We start from the raw sequence: 17,235 nt of genomic DNA on the forward strand, positions 1-17,235 counted from the left end.
CGAAGCACCACAGTCTGTGTGGTTTACACAACAGAAATTTTTATTTTCTCACAGTTACAGAGGGCTTCTCAGGTGGCACTCCTACCCGCCAATGCAGGAGACTTAAGAGATGCAGGTTTGATCCCTGGGTCAGGAAGATCCCCTGGAGGAGGGCATGGCCACCCACTCCAGTATTCTTGCCTGGAGAATCCCATGGACGGAGAAGCCTGGTGGGCTACAGTCCATGAGGTCACAAAGAGTCGGACACGACTGAGTGACCCAGCAGCAGCAGGTGGAAGCTAGAAGTTCAAGATCAAGGTGCCAGCAGCTCTGAGCCTTCTCCGGGTGTCCTCAGAGTGCCTTCCTTCTGCGTGTGTCTATGTCCTAAACTCTTTTCCTACAAGGACACCAGTCATATTAGATGATGGCCCCTCCTCCCCAACAACCTCATTGAGCCTGAATCGTCTCTTTAAAGACCCTGCTCTAAACACACCCTCTGAGGTTCTAGGAGTGAGGACTTCAGCATATAAATTTGTGGGGGAGGCACAGTGGAGTCCATACCAGACTCCACTATGTCACATCACGTCCTGCTCTCTTCCGGGCTGGGAAACCAAGAAAGAGAAGAGACAGACAAGCCACTTGCTATGCCTATCCAGCTAGCGCTTTTCAAACAGGACAAACTTTCTTAAAAAGTAATCACATCTTTTACATCAAACATCTTCCCCAATTAAGCTGTTTCAAGGTGTCACTCCATCTGTCCTTGGTTAACTGAACATGGCTTTGAAACAAGATGTCTTTTATCTAATATAAAATTAACTGATGTAAGAGTTGATTGGAGAGGAAGAAAATAATCTCGTGTGTAAAGTGGAACATTCAAGGTCAGAGAGAGGTCAAATGAGTTGGGTTTTATGTCAGGCTTTTGGTAGTAAATCATCCCTTTCCTGACCATCCCACACAACACTCTCTCGTTCATAAATGCTGCCTTAAGACATCGATTTCTTTTAAATGTTTCAAACATGATTCTGTAGTGCTGATAACGACTTTCATAGCTTTATGCATTTTATTGATTGTTTTTAACTTTATATTTATGCCTTAAGGCATACTACTAAGAAGGGCTTCATTTCATAAATTGAAGGATGAGAGAGATAAACAGCAGGTGAGCAGGAAGATCAGATCCTGAACCACAGGAGTAAGGGTGCTTCTATTCCTGGAGCAATTTATTTTCTCCAAATGAATTTGGATCAGCATCAAATCCAATCTATAGCTTTGAAATCTGTATTATTCTCCATGAGACAGTTCTTTCCTTTTCCATAGCTGCTCTGCAAACTACAACTCTATTTGCCAGTGGAGCCTCTGTTGCCGCCTCCCAACAGACACACACTGTAGTTACCTTTGCATCAACTGCAAGCGTGCTCACTCTGGCTTGGGAGATCTAAAATCATCTTCTCTAGGTCATCTGCCAACCCAGCGGCATCTAGTCCTAAATGTAAGAGTGTTTTCAAATGTTCCTCTGGCAGGTAACAATAAGGAAAGATGGTTTTAAGACAAAATGGAAAAATTGGAGATTTTCTCCCTCTCCAGCCTGCAGCTCTTATCTTTCCACGCATTCACTAGAATCCAAAGGATTCAATGCAGTGTAATATATGACGGTGAAAATCTGGCAAGAATCTAAATGTTTCTTCAAAGCGGATTGGGTAAGTCAATCATGGCACGCACGACTGCCTCATATTCCGTAGAAATTAAAACTAAGGATTACAAAGAATTTAAATGATATGGGAAGTTGCCTGTGATAGAATGTTATATAATACAAGAACACTATAAATGTTGATATACATTACAGTTGCATGCTTAAAAATGCAAGAGAAAACTAAGGGAAAGAAATACATAAGAATTTCCTTAGTTATATATTCCTACATTTTCCTAAGTGTCTATATGAAACTGCCATTATTTTTGCTATCAAGAAAATTAAAAAAAATTTTTTTAGAAAGAAAACTCGGTTCCATAATTCATTCCTTTTAAGTAATCACTTGGCTAGAGAAGTGCCTGCATATCATTTCTATGGCTTCGATGAATTTGAAAGGAAAAGCGATCAATCTTGCGGAGGCTTGGGAGGAGAGGTGGAGATTTATCGCGGTTACAAAGGAAGGGCACCCGTTTGGAGTGTTTCATCATCTTAGAGCATCCTTATAACCCCCATCCAGGGACAAGCCTCAAGAGCTCAAAGTTAGGAGGGAAATTTGAAAGTCACACTACTGTCATGATCAAAGCAGAGGATCCGGATTATTGCAAAGCAGATGTTTAGAAGGTGTGGTCTCTGAGAGTTAGCCCAGTTATAGATAATGACCAAGTGTGAGTATATGAATGTGTGTGTGTGTGTGTGTGTATTATTGAGATCCAGCCAGATGGGTCCAAAGATCTGTATTGTGAATGACCACACTGATTAATTTTAACATCAACCAGAAAAATGCTGAAATTTACCAGCTCAATGTGAAAAACAGGTGGGAAAGATCTTTAGACAGTATCTTTCCTGTTAAAAAAGTAGCAGCTGACCTTCACATCATCCTCCAGCTCTCAATGGACATCTCCTCCCAGGGATGGTTCTTAGGGGTCTATGGCTCCTCCAACCCATTTCCCTCCCTGCAACCCGGGGTTCCCGTTCCTGCTTTCAGGGAGCACATTAATTATAGTTACATGTCTGCACATCTCAGATAGGGAGCTCTGTGGTCCACATAGAAATGGCCTTAAATACTGACGACTAAATCTCAAGACCCAGAAGAGTGGCCTTCATCCATTGTGTGAGATTTCAGCCTGGGATCTCTGAGGAAATGTTGGACTTTATTAAACACAAAGTTAAATCAAAGCATAATACCTAAGATGAGTATTTAGGGTGCAAAATTATTTTTTACCTTGGTTACATTAATGCTATGAGGGATCAATTCTTATAATTTCACTCTCTCTCATAATTACAAAAGTTGGCAGCAGAATTATCATTTGTGAAAGACAAGAGATGCCTTGTAAACTGAAACACATCAGACAATTCTCTCAGGCAGGAAAGTCCATAGTTCAAGTTCTGTTCACTGGAATGAGACTTTCTCTATACCAGCCCTGTTGAGCAAGATCAGAACAAAAGCTCTGGAGCCAGACAGCTTATGAGCTGTGAGATTTGGGGCAAGTCAACTACTGGAGCTACTGAAGCTTTCATTTTATCATCTGCAAAATAGGTATAATAACAATACAGTTGTCCCTCAGAATCCAATGGGGGTTGGTTCCAGGACCCCACCTCCTCAGATACCAGAAGCCAAGGATGCTCAAGTCCCATGTGTAAAATTTCAGAGTGTTTGTAATATAACCTATGCACATCCTCCTGTTTACTTCAAATCATCTCTAGATCATTTATAGCCTGCAATACAGTGTAAATGTTATATTGATATATAAACTGGCATGCAGTATGTTCAAGTTTTGCTCTTTAGAATTTTCTGGGATCCTTTTCCCAAATAGCTTCAATATACAGTTGGGTGAACCCACAGATGAAGAATCCATGAACATAAAAAGCCAGTGGTCTCTCCTTCCCGGGATCGTGGTAAGGTGAAAAAACTCAGTTAGACAGAGCCTGGCATGTGATATGCTGTCAACATTACCACTGTGTACACAGAGTTCTTTATTGTCTAGCATCAGAAACATTTCATTTTGTAAATATGACCTCTAATTTTCTTCCCTGTGTGAGACCGCTGACATTTTTTGCAGTTATAACAACCTGTGCTAGCTTGTTAGATTTCAAATTACCTCTTCTCCACCTTCAAAATGCCATATGGCATCATCCTTCCTCTCCAGCAGATTAATTTTGGTTTAAAGTTGAGATTTGATCACCATACTCTCCTTTGATACTGAAAATCTATAAATTATTGGTCAAGATTATAAAAGGATGAATGAATACACACTGCATACTTTAATGTAAAGTCTTAGTCATGATGGTTAGATTTTCTGCTGCATTGATCCCACTTTTGACTAAACAAAATAAAATGCAAACATATCACAAGTAGGCCAGTGATCACGTTTTATAGTTGGCTGCATTTTGCTGACTACTCTACGAGTTAGAAACATATGTTACCTCGGTGAAGTCAGATCTCCTCTCTGGAACATCAGACTGGAGGTTTTTAAGGGCAATTTGATCGTGGGGACTGTACTGGCTGTCCCGTAATCCTAGGCAAAAGGAAATAATATTGCTACTTTTTAGTATATGAAAGGATAAAGGGGAGTATATAACTTTACTATAAAACTTAATGTCACCTACTCAAGTATTATGGGCTTCCCAGGGGGCACTAGTGGTAAAGAATCTGCCCGACAATGCTGGAGACATAAGAGACACGGGTTCGATCTCTGGGTCAGGGACAATCCTCTGGAGGAGGGCACGACAATCCACTCCAGTATTCTTGCCTGGATAATCCCATGGACGGAGGACCCTGGTGGGCTACAGTCCATGGAGTCACAAAGAGTTGGAAATGATTGAAGCGACTTAACACACAAGTATTATATGAATCAATAGTGAATCTAGGCTACTCGGACCCATGATAAAAACCTTGTCTGTTCCCCTCATCCACTCCACCCACTCCATGGAGGCTCTGAGTTCACTGTTATTCAGTTTATCAGGCTGCAAGATGCCTTCTTCCATACTATTGCTTTATGTTCCCAGACTCGGTAATATTAATAAGTGAACAAGTTTAGCCTTCACACATTCACCTGTGTTCCGAGTTTGCACCCAGCAGAAGACAGAAACCCAGCAGAAGACAGAATCATGTCTATGGATTTCTCAACATCCCTGGGGTTAAGAAAGCCTGACTGCAAGATCAGCTTTCACCCAACCTCTTAACGCAATCACTCTGGAAGGAGCTGTGAGCAACTCAAACATTGATACAGAAGCTGCTTTGGAATATCCGAGGATAATTTTGTGATGACATTGTGAGGAAAAAATGAGACACTGTGGGCCACCCTCCACATAAACACCAGCCACAGCAACAGCTGAGAATACCTTCAGGTCCATGTGCACACAGTAGGGGCCAATAACTGTAGAACCTGTGCTCAGGTCCCGGCTCCACCATCCACCAGCTTGGAAACGATGGACGAGTCTATGGAATCGCTCCATGGAATTTCCTCATCCACCCAACCTGCCCTGCACCCCTCATGGAAAGCTGAGGAGAAGGAAATCGCACTTCGCAAAGCAAGCCTGCAGTATCAGGACGTCTGCCTGGTGTCTTGCTGCCGATGCAGGAATGTGAGTCAAGCACAAGAAGGTGGGTAGTGATCAGCCTTCACTGCAACACAGCCCTGGGTTACAGCGTTGCTTTCACAATGCACTTATTCCAAGCAGGGTGATTTTCCAACAGGCTACAAAGAATGCTTTCCCAGCTGCTGTGCTGATGACGAGAATGAAGAGATCTAAGAAAGCAGCTCTCTAATTTAGCCTCTTTATCAGTTCATGAGAAGGGTTTATTAAAGAATTTAGATAAAATTTAAAGCATCTTATGGGGGAAATGATACGCTATGGCATTTTCAAGTTTGGCAGATTTGCAAAAGCATCAGGATATGGCAATTTCAAGGGCCACCACTGACCCGTCCAAAATGTATCCAAGTCTCGTCTCATCCTTGGTGACAACAGAGCCCCCATCAGATCCACCCAGATGTGTGGCTGTGTCCCCATCTGAGCCTGGTACTGAGTGACAGAGATGTTCATCCAAGATGATGTGCACAGATTACTTCCTGTGAAGCACAAATATAGGACCTGAAAGATGTCATGGATTTCTGTGCAGAGTCGATGCATCATGATGAACTGACAATAAAGCTGATGAAGACGGAAATCTTCCTGGCTCTGGTCTGTGTTTAAGAACTCTGCAGTCAGCACAGGCCTGGGGCCAGACCAGCCTGGTCTGCATCCCAGCTTGGCCCCAAGCTCACCTGCAGAGGGGAGATGCTCGCCCTCCCTCCACATTATGGATGAGAGTCTTCATCCCTAAAATGCAGGTAATAACACCTCCTTCCCAGCCTTGCAATCCGTACACTACGGGTTCCGTATGTTACCAGGGGTAGGATGTGGGGTTAATGCTCGGTAAATAACCCTGGTTATGATCATTAATGAGCGGGTCCAAGGCAGTTGCTCCTCTTCCACCCAGACCCAGACGGTCCTTATCACCAAGATATCAGTGGTCACTGGAATCAGACCACAAAGTCCCAGGTTCTCTAACTATGTGTGTGACTTTGGGCAAGTGATTCCACATCCCTTAGTTCCTTGCTATGAAGTGGAGATAGTGGGGCTTACTTCACAGAGTTCCTGGAAAAAGGTGAAGTTACCTAAATACCATAATGCTCAAAATATAACAACATGCAATGAATATCAGTTCATGGCAAATAGATGGGGAAACAATGGAAACAGTGATAGGCTTTATTTTCTTGGGCTCTATAATCACTGCAGATGGTCACTGCAGCCATGAAATTAAAAGACACTTGCTCCTTGGAAGGAAGCTATGACAAACATAGACAGCATATAAAAAGCAGAGACATTACTTTGCCAACAAAGGTCTGTATAGTCAAAGCTATGGTTTTTCCAGTGGTCATGTATGGATGTGAGAGTTGGCCCATAAACAAGGCTGAGTGCCAAAGAATTGACGCTTTTGAACTGTGGCGTTGGAGAAGACTCCCTTGGACTGCAGAGAGATTGAACCAGTCAATCCTAAAGGAAATCAACCCTGAATATTCATTGGAAGGACTGGTGCTGAAGTTGAAGCTCCAATACTTTGGCCACCAGATGCAAAGAGCTGACTCATTAGAAAAGACCCTGATGCTGGGAAAGATTGTAGGCAGGAGGAGAAGGAGATGACAGAGAATGAGATGGTTGGAAGGCATCACCGACTCAATGGACATGAGTTTGAGCAAGCTCCAGGAAATGGTGAAGGACAGGGAAACCTGGTGTGCTGCAGTCCATGGGGTTGCAAAGGGCTGGACACGAGTGAGTGACTGAATGACGACAAACAAACATTAGCTGTGGAGAAGTGTCATCGCTAGCAGGGAGGAGGGAGGCTGCCAAGATCAGACAAGCAGGGTCTGTGTATGAGTATCTTCTTGCTGCTGTAACAAATGCCATAAACTTAGTGCCTTAAACAACATAAATTTATTATCTTGCAGTTGGATATCTGAGTCCAATGCGAGACTCCCTGGGCTAAAATCAAGGTGTTGCCAAGGATGCACTTACGTGGGAGGGTCTAGGTGAGACTCTGATTTTCCTTGCCCTTCCTTGCCTTCCAGCCAGCTTCTAGAGACCACATACCTTGGCTCATGGTCCCTCATCACTCCAAACTTGATTTACATTATCACATCTCTGTGATGCTCCTGTTCCTTCTCATAAGCATCCTTCTGATTAGACTGGGCCACCCAGATAATACAGGACACTCTTCTCTTCTTAGGTGGGTTCTTAATCTCACCTGCAGAGCACCTTTTGCCATTTTTTTTTTTTTTTTAGTTGCTAAGTTGCGTCCAACTCTTTTGTGTTCCCATGGGCTTAAGCCTACCAGGCTTCTCTGTCCTTGGGATTTCCCAACTAAGAATACTATAGTGGGTTGCCATTTTCTTCTCCAAGGGGTCTTCCCAACCAGGGACTGAACCCGCATCTCCTGCTTGGTAGGTGGATTCTTTCCCACTAAGCCACTTAAAAGGTAATATATTCATAGGTTTTAGGCATGAAGATGTGGACATAGTTTGTGGGACCATTATTATACCCATCACAGTCAACAGGAGTTTGGGCATTTTCCAGCAGCTGGGATCCGGGTCTCCAAAACAGATATCTGCAGAACCCAGGACCCACGGCACCCGGCCTAGGTCTCTGGAGGAGGTACTACTGCCCGGGCCGGAGGGGCCAGCCCGTCTGCTCCTTGCCCTGCAGCTGGCCTGTCCCAGAGCTCTCCCGGGGCAGCTGCCTCTCTGTGGGCCCCAGGTCAGTCTCACTCTGCAGAGGAGACTGTCCTGGTGAAAGGGACAGTGGCGGAGGGCGGACCCTGGGCACCTGGAGGACGCGCACAGACGGGGCTTCATCGCGGAGTCAGGCAGTCTGGGTCCAAGTGCAGGTAACTAGAGTGCTGAGTACCTAGAAGGCAGAGCTGACCCTGTTCCCGCCCCGTTGCTTGGCTGCCCCCGGCGGCGGCGGCGGGGAGGCGGCTGTCAGAGGCTCACAGTTTTGCTCTTCTCTGAGAACCGTCCTCAACAGAAGGCTTCCTCCACCTTGGCCCACAGCCGGTGGGGACTCAGAGGGGTACAACTGCCCCCGCAACGCTGCGGTTTGCTCCCGAGCATAACCCGAGGGCCAGCCTGCCCCCGGGGCCACCCGTCACCCCCCGCAGCTTCCCCACCGGGCCTCTCTCACTGTCTCTGGGTTCTGTCCTCAAGGGCACCCTCCCCCTCGCGCCCCTCAATTCCCACCCCAGGCTCTGCTTCTTGGACACTCGACATGCTGGCATCTCACCGTGCTGGCCAAGCGCGGGGGCTCTCAGTGTGGGTCCCCAGACCTGCAGCCCCAGCATCACGGGGCGACGTCAGAAATCCACAGTGTCAGGCCCTGCCTCCTGACCTGCAGACCCACTGATCCGGAAACTGCAGGGGAGCCGGGCGGAGCGCACCTCCTGGGCCTGAGGGAGCCTTCTGGTTCCCTCCACGCCGCTCCACCCCGAGGGCACTGTGGGTCCCGGACGGTCAAGCGCCTGCGCAGACGGTGACTTGAGGCCCTAGAACGGAGCCAGACATCTTCTGGCTCACAGTCATCCCAAGGCTTTTGGAGAACGCGCCGAGGGGATGGCAATGGGGCTTTTTCTCAGTGTCTTCAATTAGAACGAGGCCATCGATGATGGCAGCGTGCTGTTATTTTGAAACAAACTAAAACTCATTCCCCAGGGGAATGTCAGACTGACAATTTAAGGAAGTTGCCCAAAATGACCTCAATTACCCAGATGGTTAGTGTCAGAGACAGATTTGGATCAGGGTCTTTCTTTACCTAAAGTCTCTACTTTTAACCAGTCTAGTGGTTTATTCTCTCAGTTGCGTCAATTCTTACGACCCCATAGACTGTAGCCCACCAGGCTCCTCTGTGCCTGGAATTCTCCAGGCAAGAAGACTAGAGTGGGCTGCTATTCCCTTCTCAGGGGGTCTTCCTGACCCAGGAACTGACCCCAGGTCTCCTGCGCTGCAGGCAGTTTCTTTATGGACTGAGCTGTGAAGGAAGCCCTTAGCCCAGGCATTGCTGGTTGAGGAATGCGCTGAGTCTGCTGCACAGTGTCCTCTATGCCTGGGCAGGGGTCATGGCACAGGCAAGTCTGATGAGGGCTTCTCTCCCGTGATGGCTGGAAAGATGGAACAGGATTCCACCTCTAGCAGCCTGAGTTCTTCCTCCAAAGCCACGGAGGCCTCCCTGAAGGCTAAGAGAGTCAGAGCAACACGAAACTGCACACACCATGAGGCCTTGAACCAGACTCTCCGGGAATCTAACTTCCTTTCTGGAGGAAAGCGTGCTTCAGGGATAGTTCCACCTGACTGGGAGTTTGAGCCTCCCTCAGGGTGATGGGGGCCCCAGGGCGGGGCAGCAAATGTGGTGAGACGCTGTCCCCTCCCACGACTCTAAGAGGAAGTCACAGCGGGCATCGCAGGAAGCCACCAGGAGAGCCCCACCCGCCAGGGACCTGGGAAAGGTGTGGGATGGGGTGAACGTAGGCAAAAGGGGACCCTGGTTCGGGAGAAGGTGGTGCCGCCCTAGCAGAGGTAAAAGAGGAAGGTGGAAGTGTCTTCAGGGACTGTGTAAGAGGGAATCCAGCATCAGGAGACGGCAAGCAGCATGCTGGGCCAAGCCAGGGATATGGGTAAGGAGCTGCATTCAATTCCCATGGGGCGCCCAGCACTGCTTGAGCTGTCTGTGCAGAAGTAGCCAACAAGCCACATCATGCACTGCCTAATGAATCCATCCATCAACGTCGCGTGTAAATGATGAACCTCAGGCTTCCGCTGGTTCAGAGAGCTCACTTGTTTTCACATCTCTATCGTGTGTATCAGAGACCCAGACGGGATGTCCGCATTCCCACCTCGTAGACTGTAAATGCCTTCCCTCATTTCCAGTCTGATAGGAGGTGAGGAATTTTCACTTGACTTCAACATGACTGCTTCTGAATCTTTTCAGTAGGTGTTTCTCGGAGAGACTCACTTCTCGGCCCTGAATTAAAGCCGTCACCTCTGTGAGGTTTGACCCTGTTAACTACCCACTGCCTCTGGACCACCTCCCCATGGTTGATTTCTGGGGTCTCCTCACCATCTTCCTCCCTCTTGGCGACCGTGTCTTCCTTTCTTTTGCGTTCTCTCCCTGGCACCCTCCCTCTGGGTCCTCCTGTCGCGTCTCAGACCACTGCCAAGGCAGGACCCAGAGCCCAGCCATGGGCACTAGCCCTTAGAAGCAGTGACCTCCAAGTCTCCACATCTCATTTTGGGGGACTTTGCTGGTGGGCCAGTGGTTAAGAATCCGCCTTCCAGTGCAGGGGGTGCAGGGAGCTAGGGTACTACATGCTGCAAAGAAACAGCTCGCACACTTCAGTTACTGGGCCCTTGTGCGCTGGAGTCCAGATGCCACAGGGAACTATCTCCCATTTTGTGAGGAAGATCCCAAATGCCACAACTGAGACCAGACTCCGCCAAATAAATAAATAAATATTTTTAAAAAAATAAAGATACTTGTCAGTAGATTAAAAAATAAAAACAAACAAAAAAAAACCACACACACAGCTTTTCCAAAAGGGGATCAACCAGCTTCTCTTGAGCTGCTGCCACTGACATCACCTCCTCCCCTGCCCCTCCGTCTCCCTCCCTCCCCTTTCCTTTCCTCCTCCTCACCCCCCAGGTCCATTTTCTCAGCATATGGCCACCATCCTCCCATCACCCACAACAGAAATCAGGGTTCCACCTCCACACCCACCTCCAACGTCCATTTAAAAGTCAAGTCCTGATTTGTCTCGTGAAAGATGCTCTGCTTCATCCCATCAGCTTAATCTTGCCTGAGCTGCCTAGTCTCAGCAAGGTCACAATCAAGGGGTGACCCTTCCAGCCTCGCCTCCCGTCAGGTTCCCAAATCCCCTTGACGTTGCCAGTTTGTGACCTTGCGAAGGTCACACACTCCTTTGAGAACTCTAATGAAATGGATGCATTTCCCCCCAGAACAGAACCTGGGAAACATACACATAACAAGCTGAGCCCAGGTGCCGACAGTGCTGGGAGCTCAAGGAGACCAGGATACAGCCACATATCGAGACAAAACTCTAATTCAAGAGGATACACGCACCCCTATGTTCACAGCAAAACGAGTCACAATAGCTAAGACATGGAAGCAGCTAAACGTCCCCTGACGGATGAACGGACCAAGACGTGGCACATATACGGTGGGATATTACTCGGCCGTGAAAAAGAAAGAAATAACGCAGCAACATGGATGGACTTAGGGATGATCATGCTAAGTGAAGTAAGGCAGGCAGAGAAAGACAAATATCATAAGATATCCCTAAATTTAAAATATGATGCAAATGAATACACCTTCCAAACAGAAATGGACTTACAGACATAAAGAACAGGCTTGTGTTTGCCAGTGGGAGGGTGGGAAAGCAATGCATCGGGAGTTTGGGATTAGCAGATACAAGCTAGTATATAGAGAATGGATAGAAAACAACAAGGTCCCGCTGTATAGTACACGGAACTATATTCAATATCCTGTGATCAATCATAATGGGAAAGAATGCATGTATATGTTAAACTGAATCATTTTGGTGTACAGCAGATGTTATCACAACATTGTAAATCAATCATACTTCTATAAAATAAATTCTAAAAAATAAATAATCCAAAGATTTTGAAGTTAAAAAAAATCTGTTATTTCCATGAATGTAACTAATAAAATCTCTCCAAGTTTCAAAAAAAATTTTTTTAAAAAATAGAGTCCAAGATAGAAATCCTTAAAATGAGCCCCTTCTCCTTCCTGGATGCGGCTGCTTCCACGTCTCTGTGACCTTGGCCTTGGCTGCCTCCTGCCCAGCTCTCCCAGAGGGCTAATCCCTCGCCCTCTGCACAGCTCAGGGTCACCTCCGCTCAGCAGGGCTCCTAGGTCTGCCCCCATCACACATGCCTTCCCATCCGTGCAGCTGCCTGTGTTCCTTTCCTAGAGCTTCCACAACAAATGAGCACAAAGGGGCAGTTACAACAGCAGAATTTATTCTCTCATGGGACTGGAGGCCAGATGTCTGACGCCAAGCTGTTGGCAGGGCCGTGCTCCCTCTGAACGATGCAGGGGGCATCCTTCCTTGCCGCTTCTTGCTTCCGGTGGCTGCTGGCAACCCCTGGCATTCCTCGGCTTGTGGTAGCATCACTCGTCTGCCTTCATCCCCATGTGGCCATCCTCCCTTTGTCTCTATGTCTCCAAACTCTCTCTTATTACAAGGGCCCCAGTCATTGGAAGGCAGGCTCACTCCAAACCAGTATGACCCCATCCTGACTACATCGGCAAAGACCTCGTTTCCAAACCCAGTCCATTCACAGGTTAGGGCTTGAGCACAACTTCGGAGAGACACAATCTAACCCAGCACGATGCCCCCAACAGGCCGCCGGCACTGTGAGTTCTCACTACCCTGCCCTGTAATCGTCTGGGCGCGGGTCTTTCCCCTCAAGTTGGTGGAGGCCTTTAGAGGGAACCTCACCATCAACTTCCCTCCCATGCCCAGCTCAGTGCCTGCCAACTGAAGACCTTCACCAATTGTTGGCTGAACGAACAAATCATTTTGTATTTCAATAGCTGTTATATCTATGGGAGAAAATCAGAACATACCTTCCTCAGACAGCTTGATCATATTCCACTGATGTTTCAAAGACATTTTACTTAGATTCAAATGTCTGTTAATGGCAAGGATGCACTGAGCTAAAGGGAAGAAAAATTGGCCACAGTTCACATCCGTAACTCCTCTCGGAATGAGTTAGGCTCCCACCTTCCGCGGTGGGCTGAAGAACCTCCAAACACTCTACCTGTGATGAAGTCACCAGAATGTTTCCACGGCAGCTGGGGAGAGGGTAAGGAGTCCACCCTGGGCTATTTCTCCTGAGAAGGAACAGCAATCATCACTTTGACATTTATATCTGAGGCTTTGCTGACAAGTTTTAAAAAAAAAGTTTGTGCAACCATTAAGTTTTCTGCAGAGCACTGTTAGATGTGAGACAAAGAAGGATTTTATCTACTGCCCACATTCAGATACACATTTCCCCTCAACTTCTCATTACTTTTTCACTTTTTACCTTGTTTTGATGATGCTGGTTCTCTTGCCAGGCGGCATTGTTTTTTACCATGGATATGTTCCCTCACTATTAAAATACATTCAGATAGCATCACAACGTTAATTTGTTACCCTACTTGTAATATGTGTCACCAATTTTTGATAAGTGGTTTATCTAGAAAATTGGGCAACAGGGCAGTCTGTGTACCATGCAAGCTATTACAGGAATGATCAATTCCAACAATTTAACAAAGCACCTTTGACACTAAATTATAATGAATATTGTTTCATAATTTATACCAAATCATGTCTGAGGTGGCCTATAATTAACAACACGGATAAAAGCCAGCAAAACTGATAAAGACACAAGTAATGAACTGGAGAACTCATCGGACCATAAAGCCTAGGCTAAAGATGTCCCTGGCACAGAAGAACCACAAACTAAGGGTGAGTTTGCAGCAGCCAAGGCCAAAGAGGGGAACATGATAAATTGCATAACTCATTGCCTTTCAAATGAAGTACACTGTTTCATACAGAGAGTGGTTTTATACTCTGGGATAAGGCACTGTTAGTATGGGTCATTAGATAAATGGGCAGCGCCTTTGTAAGTTGGTTCATAAACACCAGGACAGTGTAAAATTCACTGGACAACCCCAAGGTATTTTGAGTCAGGTCAATGTCACTTGTTATAGTTGTTCAATCACTAAGTCATGTCTGACTCTTTGCAACTCCATGGACTGCAGCATGCCAGGCTTCCCTGTCCTTCACTGTCTCCCGGAGTTTGCTCAAACTCATGCCCATTGAGTCAGTGATGCCATCCAACCATCTGATTCTCTGCCACCCTCTTCCCCTTTTGCCTTCAATCTTTGCCAGCATCAGGGTCTTTTCTAATGAATTGGTTTTTCACACCAGGTGGGCAAAGTATTTGAGCTTCAGCTTCAGTACCAATCTTTCCAATGAATATTCAGGGTTGATTTCCTTTAGGATTGACTGGTTTGATCTCCTTGCTGTCCAAGGGCCTCTCAAGTATTATCCAGCACCACAATTCGAAAGCATCAATTCTTCGGGGCTCCGCCTTCTCTGTGGTCCAACTCTCACATCCATACATGACTACTGGAAAAACCATAGCTCTGACTAGATGGACCTTTGTCAGCCAAGTGATGTCTCTGCTTTTTAATTCACTGTCTAGGTTTGTCATAGCTTTCCTTCCAAGAAGCAAGGGTCTTTTCATTTCAATGTCACCATTACATCATAAAGGCTGAAATTTATTGTGCGATCAAGGCAAGACAGATACTGGATACAAAGGTTATCTCCTTTAACACTCAGAATGACCTTTGGAGGAAAGCACAATTATTTCCCCCATTTTACAGATGAGAAAGTTGTGCCTCCTGTAAGTAACCTGCCAAGCATCACCCAATCCAATAAGCCTCAAGCTGAGACTTTGCAATATGAATGATCATTGTACACACAGAAAAGGTAGAAATGGGGCCTAATCTGTAGGATCTGATAACCTCTTTCATGAACCTTGAGAAAGGGGAAAGAACATGCTGGCTCTGGACATCAGGACTAGGTGACACCTGGCCCTCCCACATTCTAAGGCTGTTTGTGCCTCAGTTCTGAGGGCAAACTGAAGGGCGGGGAACCATGAAAAGAAAGGTTTTCACCAGCCCAGCACTCTGCCTGCCAACAACGGCCCCCATCAAAAAATGCAAAGTGTTATTAGTCACAGTCTTATGTAATTTTCTTCTCTCCCAGAAGATGATGGAGCATAATACAGACTTGTCTAATAATGAGTAAAAACCTGCCCACTAACTTTGTAGCTACTCTGGCTCGAGCTGATTTCCAAGACGCCTGGAACTGGAGGAAACAGGCCTCTGCCCCTTGGTGTCAGGGCTTGGCTCCAGGGTCAGCATCTTGTGCGGTGGGAGTGGGGTCTCCCTTGGAGGACCGGGTAAGACCACTGTGTGCGGGACCGTACACCCAAATATGCTTGTGCGCATGCGCCAGCCTCCTAACCCCGGAGGCTCTGCTCGGGAGTCGGCCTTGGTGGGATGGCGCCACAACCCCAGTTCAGTCAACAGTTACTGGGAATCTGATGTCTTTGAAGACCTGACTCAGGTGCTGGGCTGAGCATAGGAGACCCCATCTTTAAAGACCACAGAGTCTGAAAAGGGAATAAGATGCATAACGAGACCTTTTTCAGTGCAAGGTGGATTTCCCCTTATGGGCTTCCCCCCTCCCCCACTTAATTGTGGTAAAACACACAAAAGCACATTAAATCTACCATCCTAGCCATTTTTAAGTGTCCAGTTCTGTGGCAGTAAGCACATCCATCTACACCGTGTTGGGCAACCATCACCCTCATCCATCCAGAGAACTTCTTCATCATCCCGAACCAGAACTCTGTCCACTTTAAACCATAACCATTTGCCCCTCCCCCAGCCTGGGACCCCTGCCATTCTACTTTCTCTCTCCATAAATTTGACTATCACAGGGACCTCATGTAAGTGGAATTATCCAGTTAGTGTCCTGTTGTGACTGCCTTATTTTACCCAACCCGATGTCTTCAAAGTACATCCATGTTGTCTCATGTGTCAGAATCTCCTTTTAAAAGGTGAATGATATTCCATTGTATGGATGGACCATACTTGTTTGAATGGACCCTTGGGTTGCTTACACCTTTAGGCCACTGTGAGTAATGCTGCTGTGAACATGACCATACAAAGACCGCTTCCATACCCTGCTTTCAGGTCTTGCTGCAGACTGTCTTCTGCCTTTCATTCTGCAGTCCTGCCTTGGTTTTATTACCTAAGTGGTTCTTAGAAAACACTAGAGAACTTTTGTGATGGGTAGGAAGGGCAAAGAGCTAGTCACTTGGACAGATGAGTTTAGTAGTCATCTTCCTACCTTCCCTGGTGGCTCAGATGGTAAAGTGTCTGCCTGCAATGTGGGAAGCCTGGGTTTGATCCCTGGGTCGGGAAGATCCCCTGGAGAAGGAAAAGGCAACCCACTCCAGTACTCTTGCCTGGAAAATCCCATGGACGGAGAAGCCTGGTAGGCTACAGTCCACAGGGCTGCAAAGAGTTGGACACGACTGAGTGACTTCACTTTCCTACCTTCCTACCCTTGTGCAGGGGCGGGGGCGGGGGCGGGGGCGGGGGCGGGGGAGACGGAGTGGGTCTCACTTTAAGCCGTCAACACTGGGAAGTGGTTAAACACAGGTGGTCTCTGTCTTGTAACCTAACCCAGACAAGCTCAACTTGGGCTCCAACCTGAAAGGGAGAGAAAGTGCCATCATCACCATCACCACCACCATCCCCTACCTGCTTCTGACTCTGTGAGCTGAAGACAGCCCAGGTGACAGAAGAACAGAGCCTAGGCAAGGGGGTGAGGGGTCAGCTGGGCTTCTCAGGGACACACAGCCTCCCCTACGCAGAGGGCGTGGGGGTGGGCAGCAAGAAGGAGCAGCGGGAGAGGTGGAAAGAGGAGGATTTTTCCTCCTTTCTTTTGCCCCAGCCCAGCACGGTTCAGCAGGCAGAGTCCAGACAAGCAGCTGAGACCCAGGGCTCAGGTCCCAGCTGCCATTCAGCGGTGACTTGAGCCGGTCAGCGCATCTCCGGACTTAGCCTCCCGTCTGTGACATGAGGAATGTGCAGGGGCCTGGGTGGCCTCCGGGACACCATCTGGTTCCGCCAGGGGTCTTGTCCACGACGGCTGGGCCGAGAGGTGCTGGGGAGGTTTGAGGGACGGAGTGTCTGAGTGGCATCACCATGAACTTGCTTCTTCCATAAACTTAAACGTGGCTTCGTGACACCCTCTCTTCTTCAAGGAGCGCCAGGCTCACTGAAGCAGGGTCATCATTGCCTGGCATTGAACGTCATGCAGTGGTTTGATTTCAGAAGGGACCGGTTCTGCGCCTCTGCCAGCTTCCCCTGGT

The 17,235-nt window shown here is 47.3% G+C and overlaps 1 protein-coding gene across 2 annotated transcripts in view; it reads right to left on the minus strand.

Annotated features, from left to right (window-relative positions):
• The window catches only part of C15H10orf90 (chromosome 15 C10orf90 homolog), a 252,369-nt gene that overhangs the window by 81,382 nt on the left and 153,752 nt on the right, over positions 1-17,235 (minus strand). Inside the window, exons 1-2 of one of the 2 annotated variants that reach the window (XM_043926099.1) lie at positions 12,860-12,995; positions 4,088-4,179 (exon numbers count right to left, since the gene is read on the minus strand). In XM_043926099.1, coding sequence (XP_043782034.1) covers positions 4,088-4,179; positions 12,860-12,905 — 138 coding nt within the window. In that variant the 5' untranslated portion in view covers positions 12,906-12,995. Of the gene's footprint in view, positions 1-4,087; positions 4,180-12,859; positions 12,996-17,235 lie in introns of those variants that run through there. The other variant, XM_043926098.1, reaches the window with a different exon arrangement.

This window comes from Cervus elaphus, chromosome 15 (genome assembly GCF_910594005.1).
Source record: "Cervus elaphus chromosome 15, mCerEla1.1, whole genome shotgun sequence".
NCBI lineage: Eukaryota > Metazoa > Chordata > Mammalia > Artiodactyla > Cervidae > Cervus > Cervus elaphus.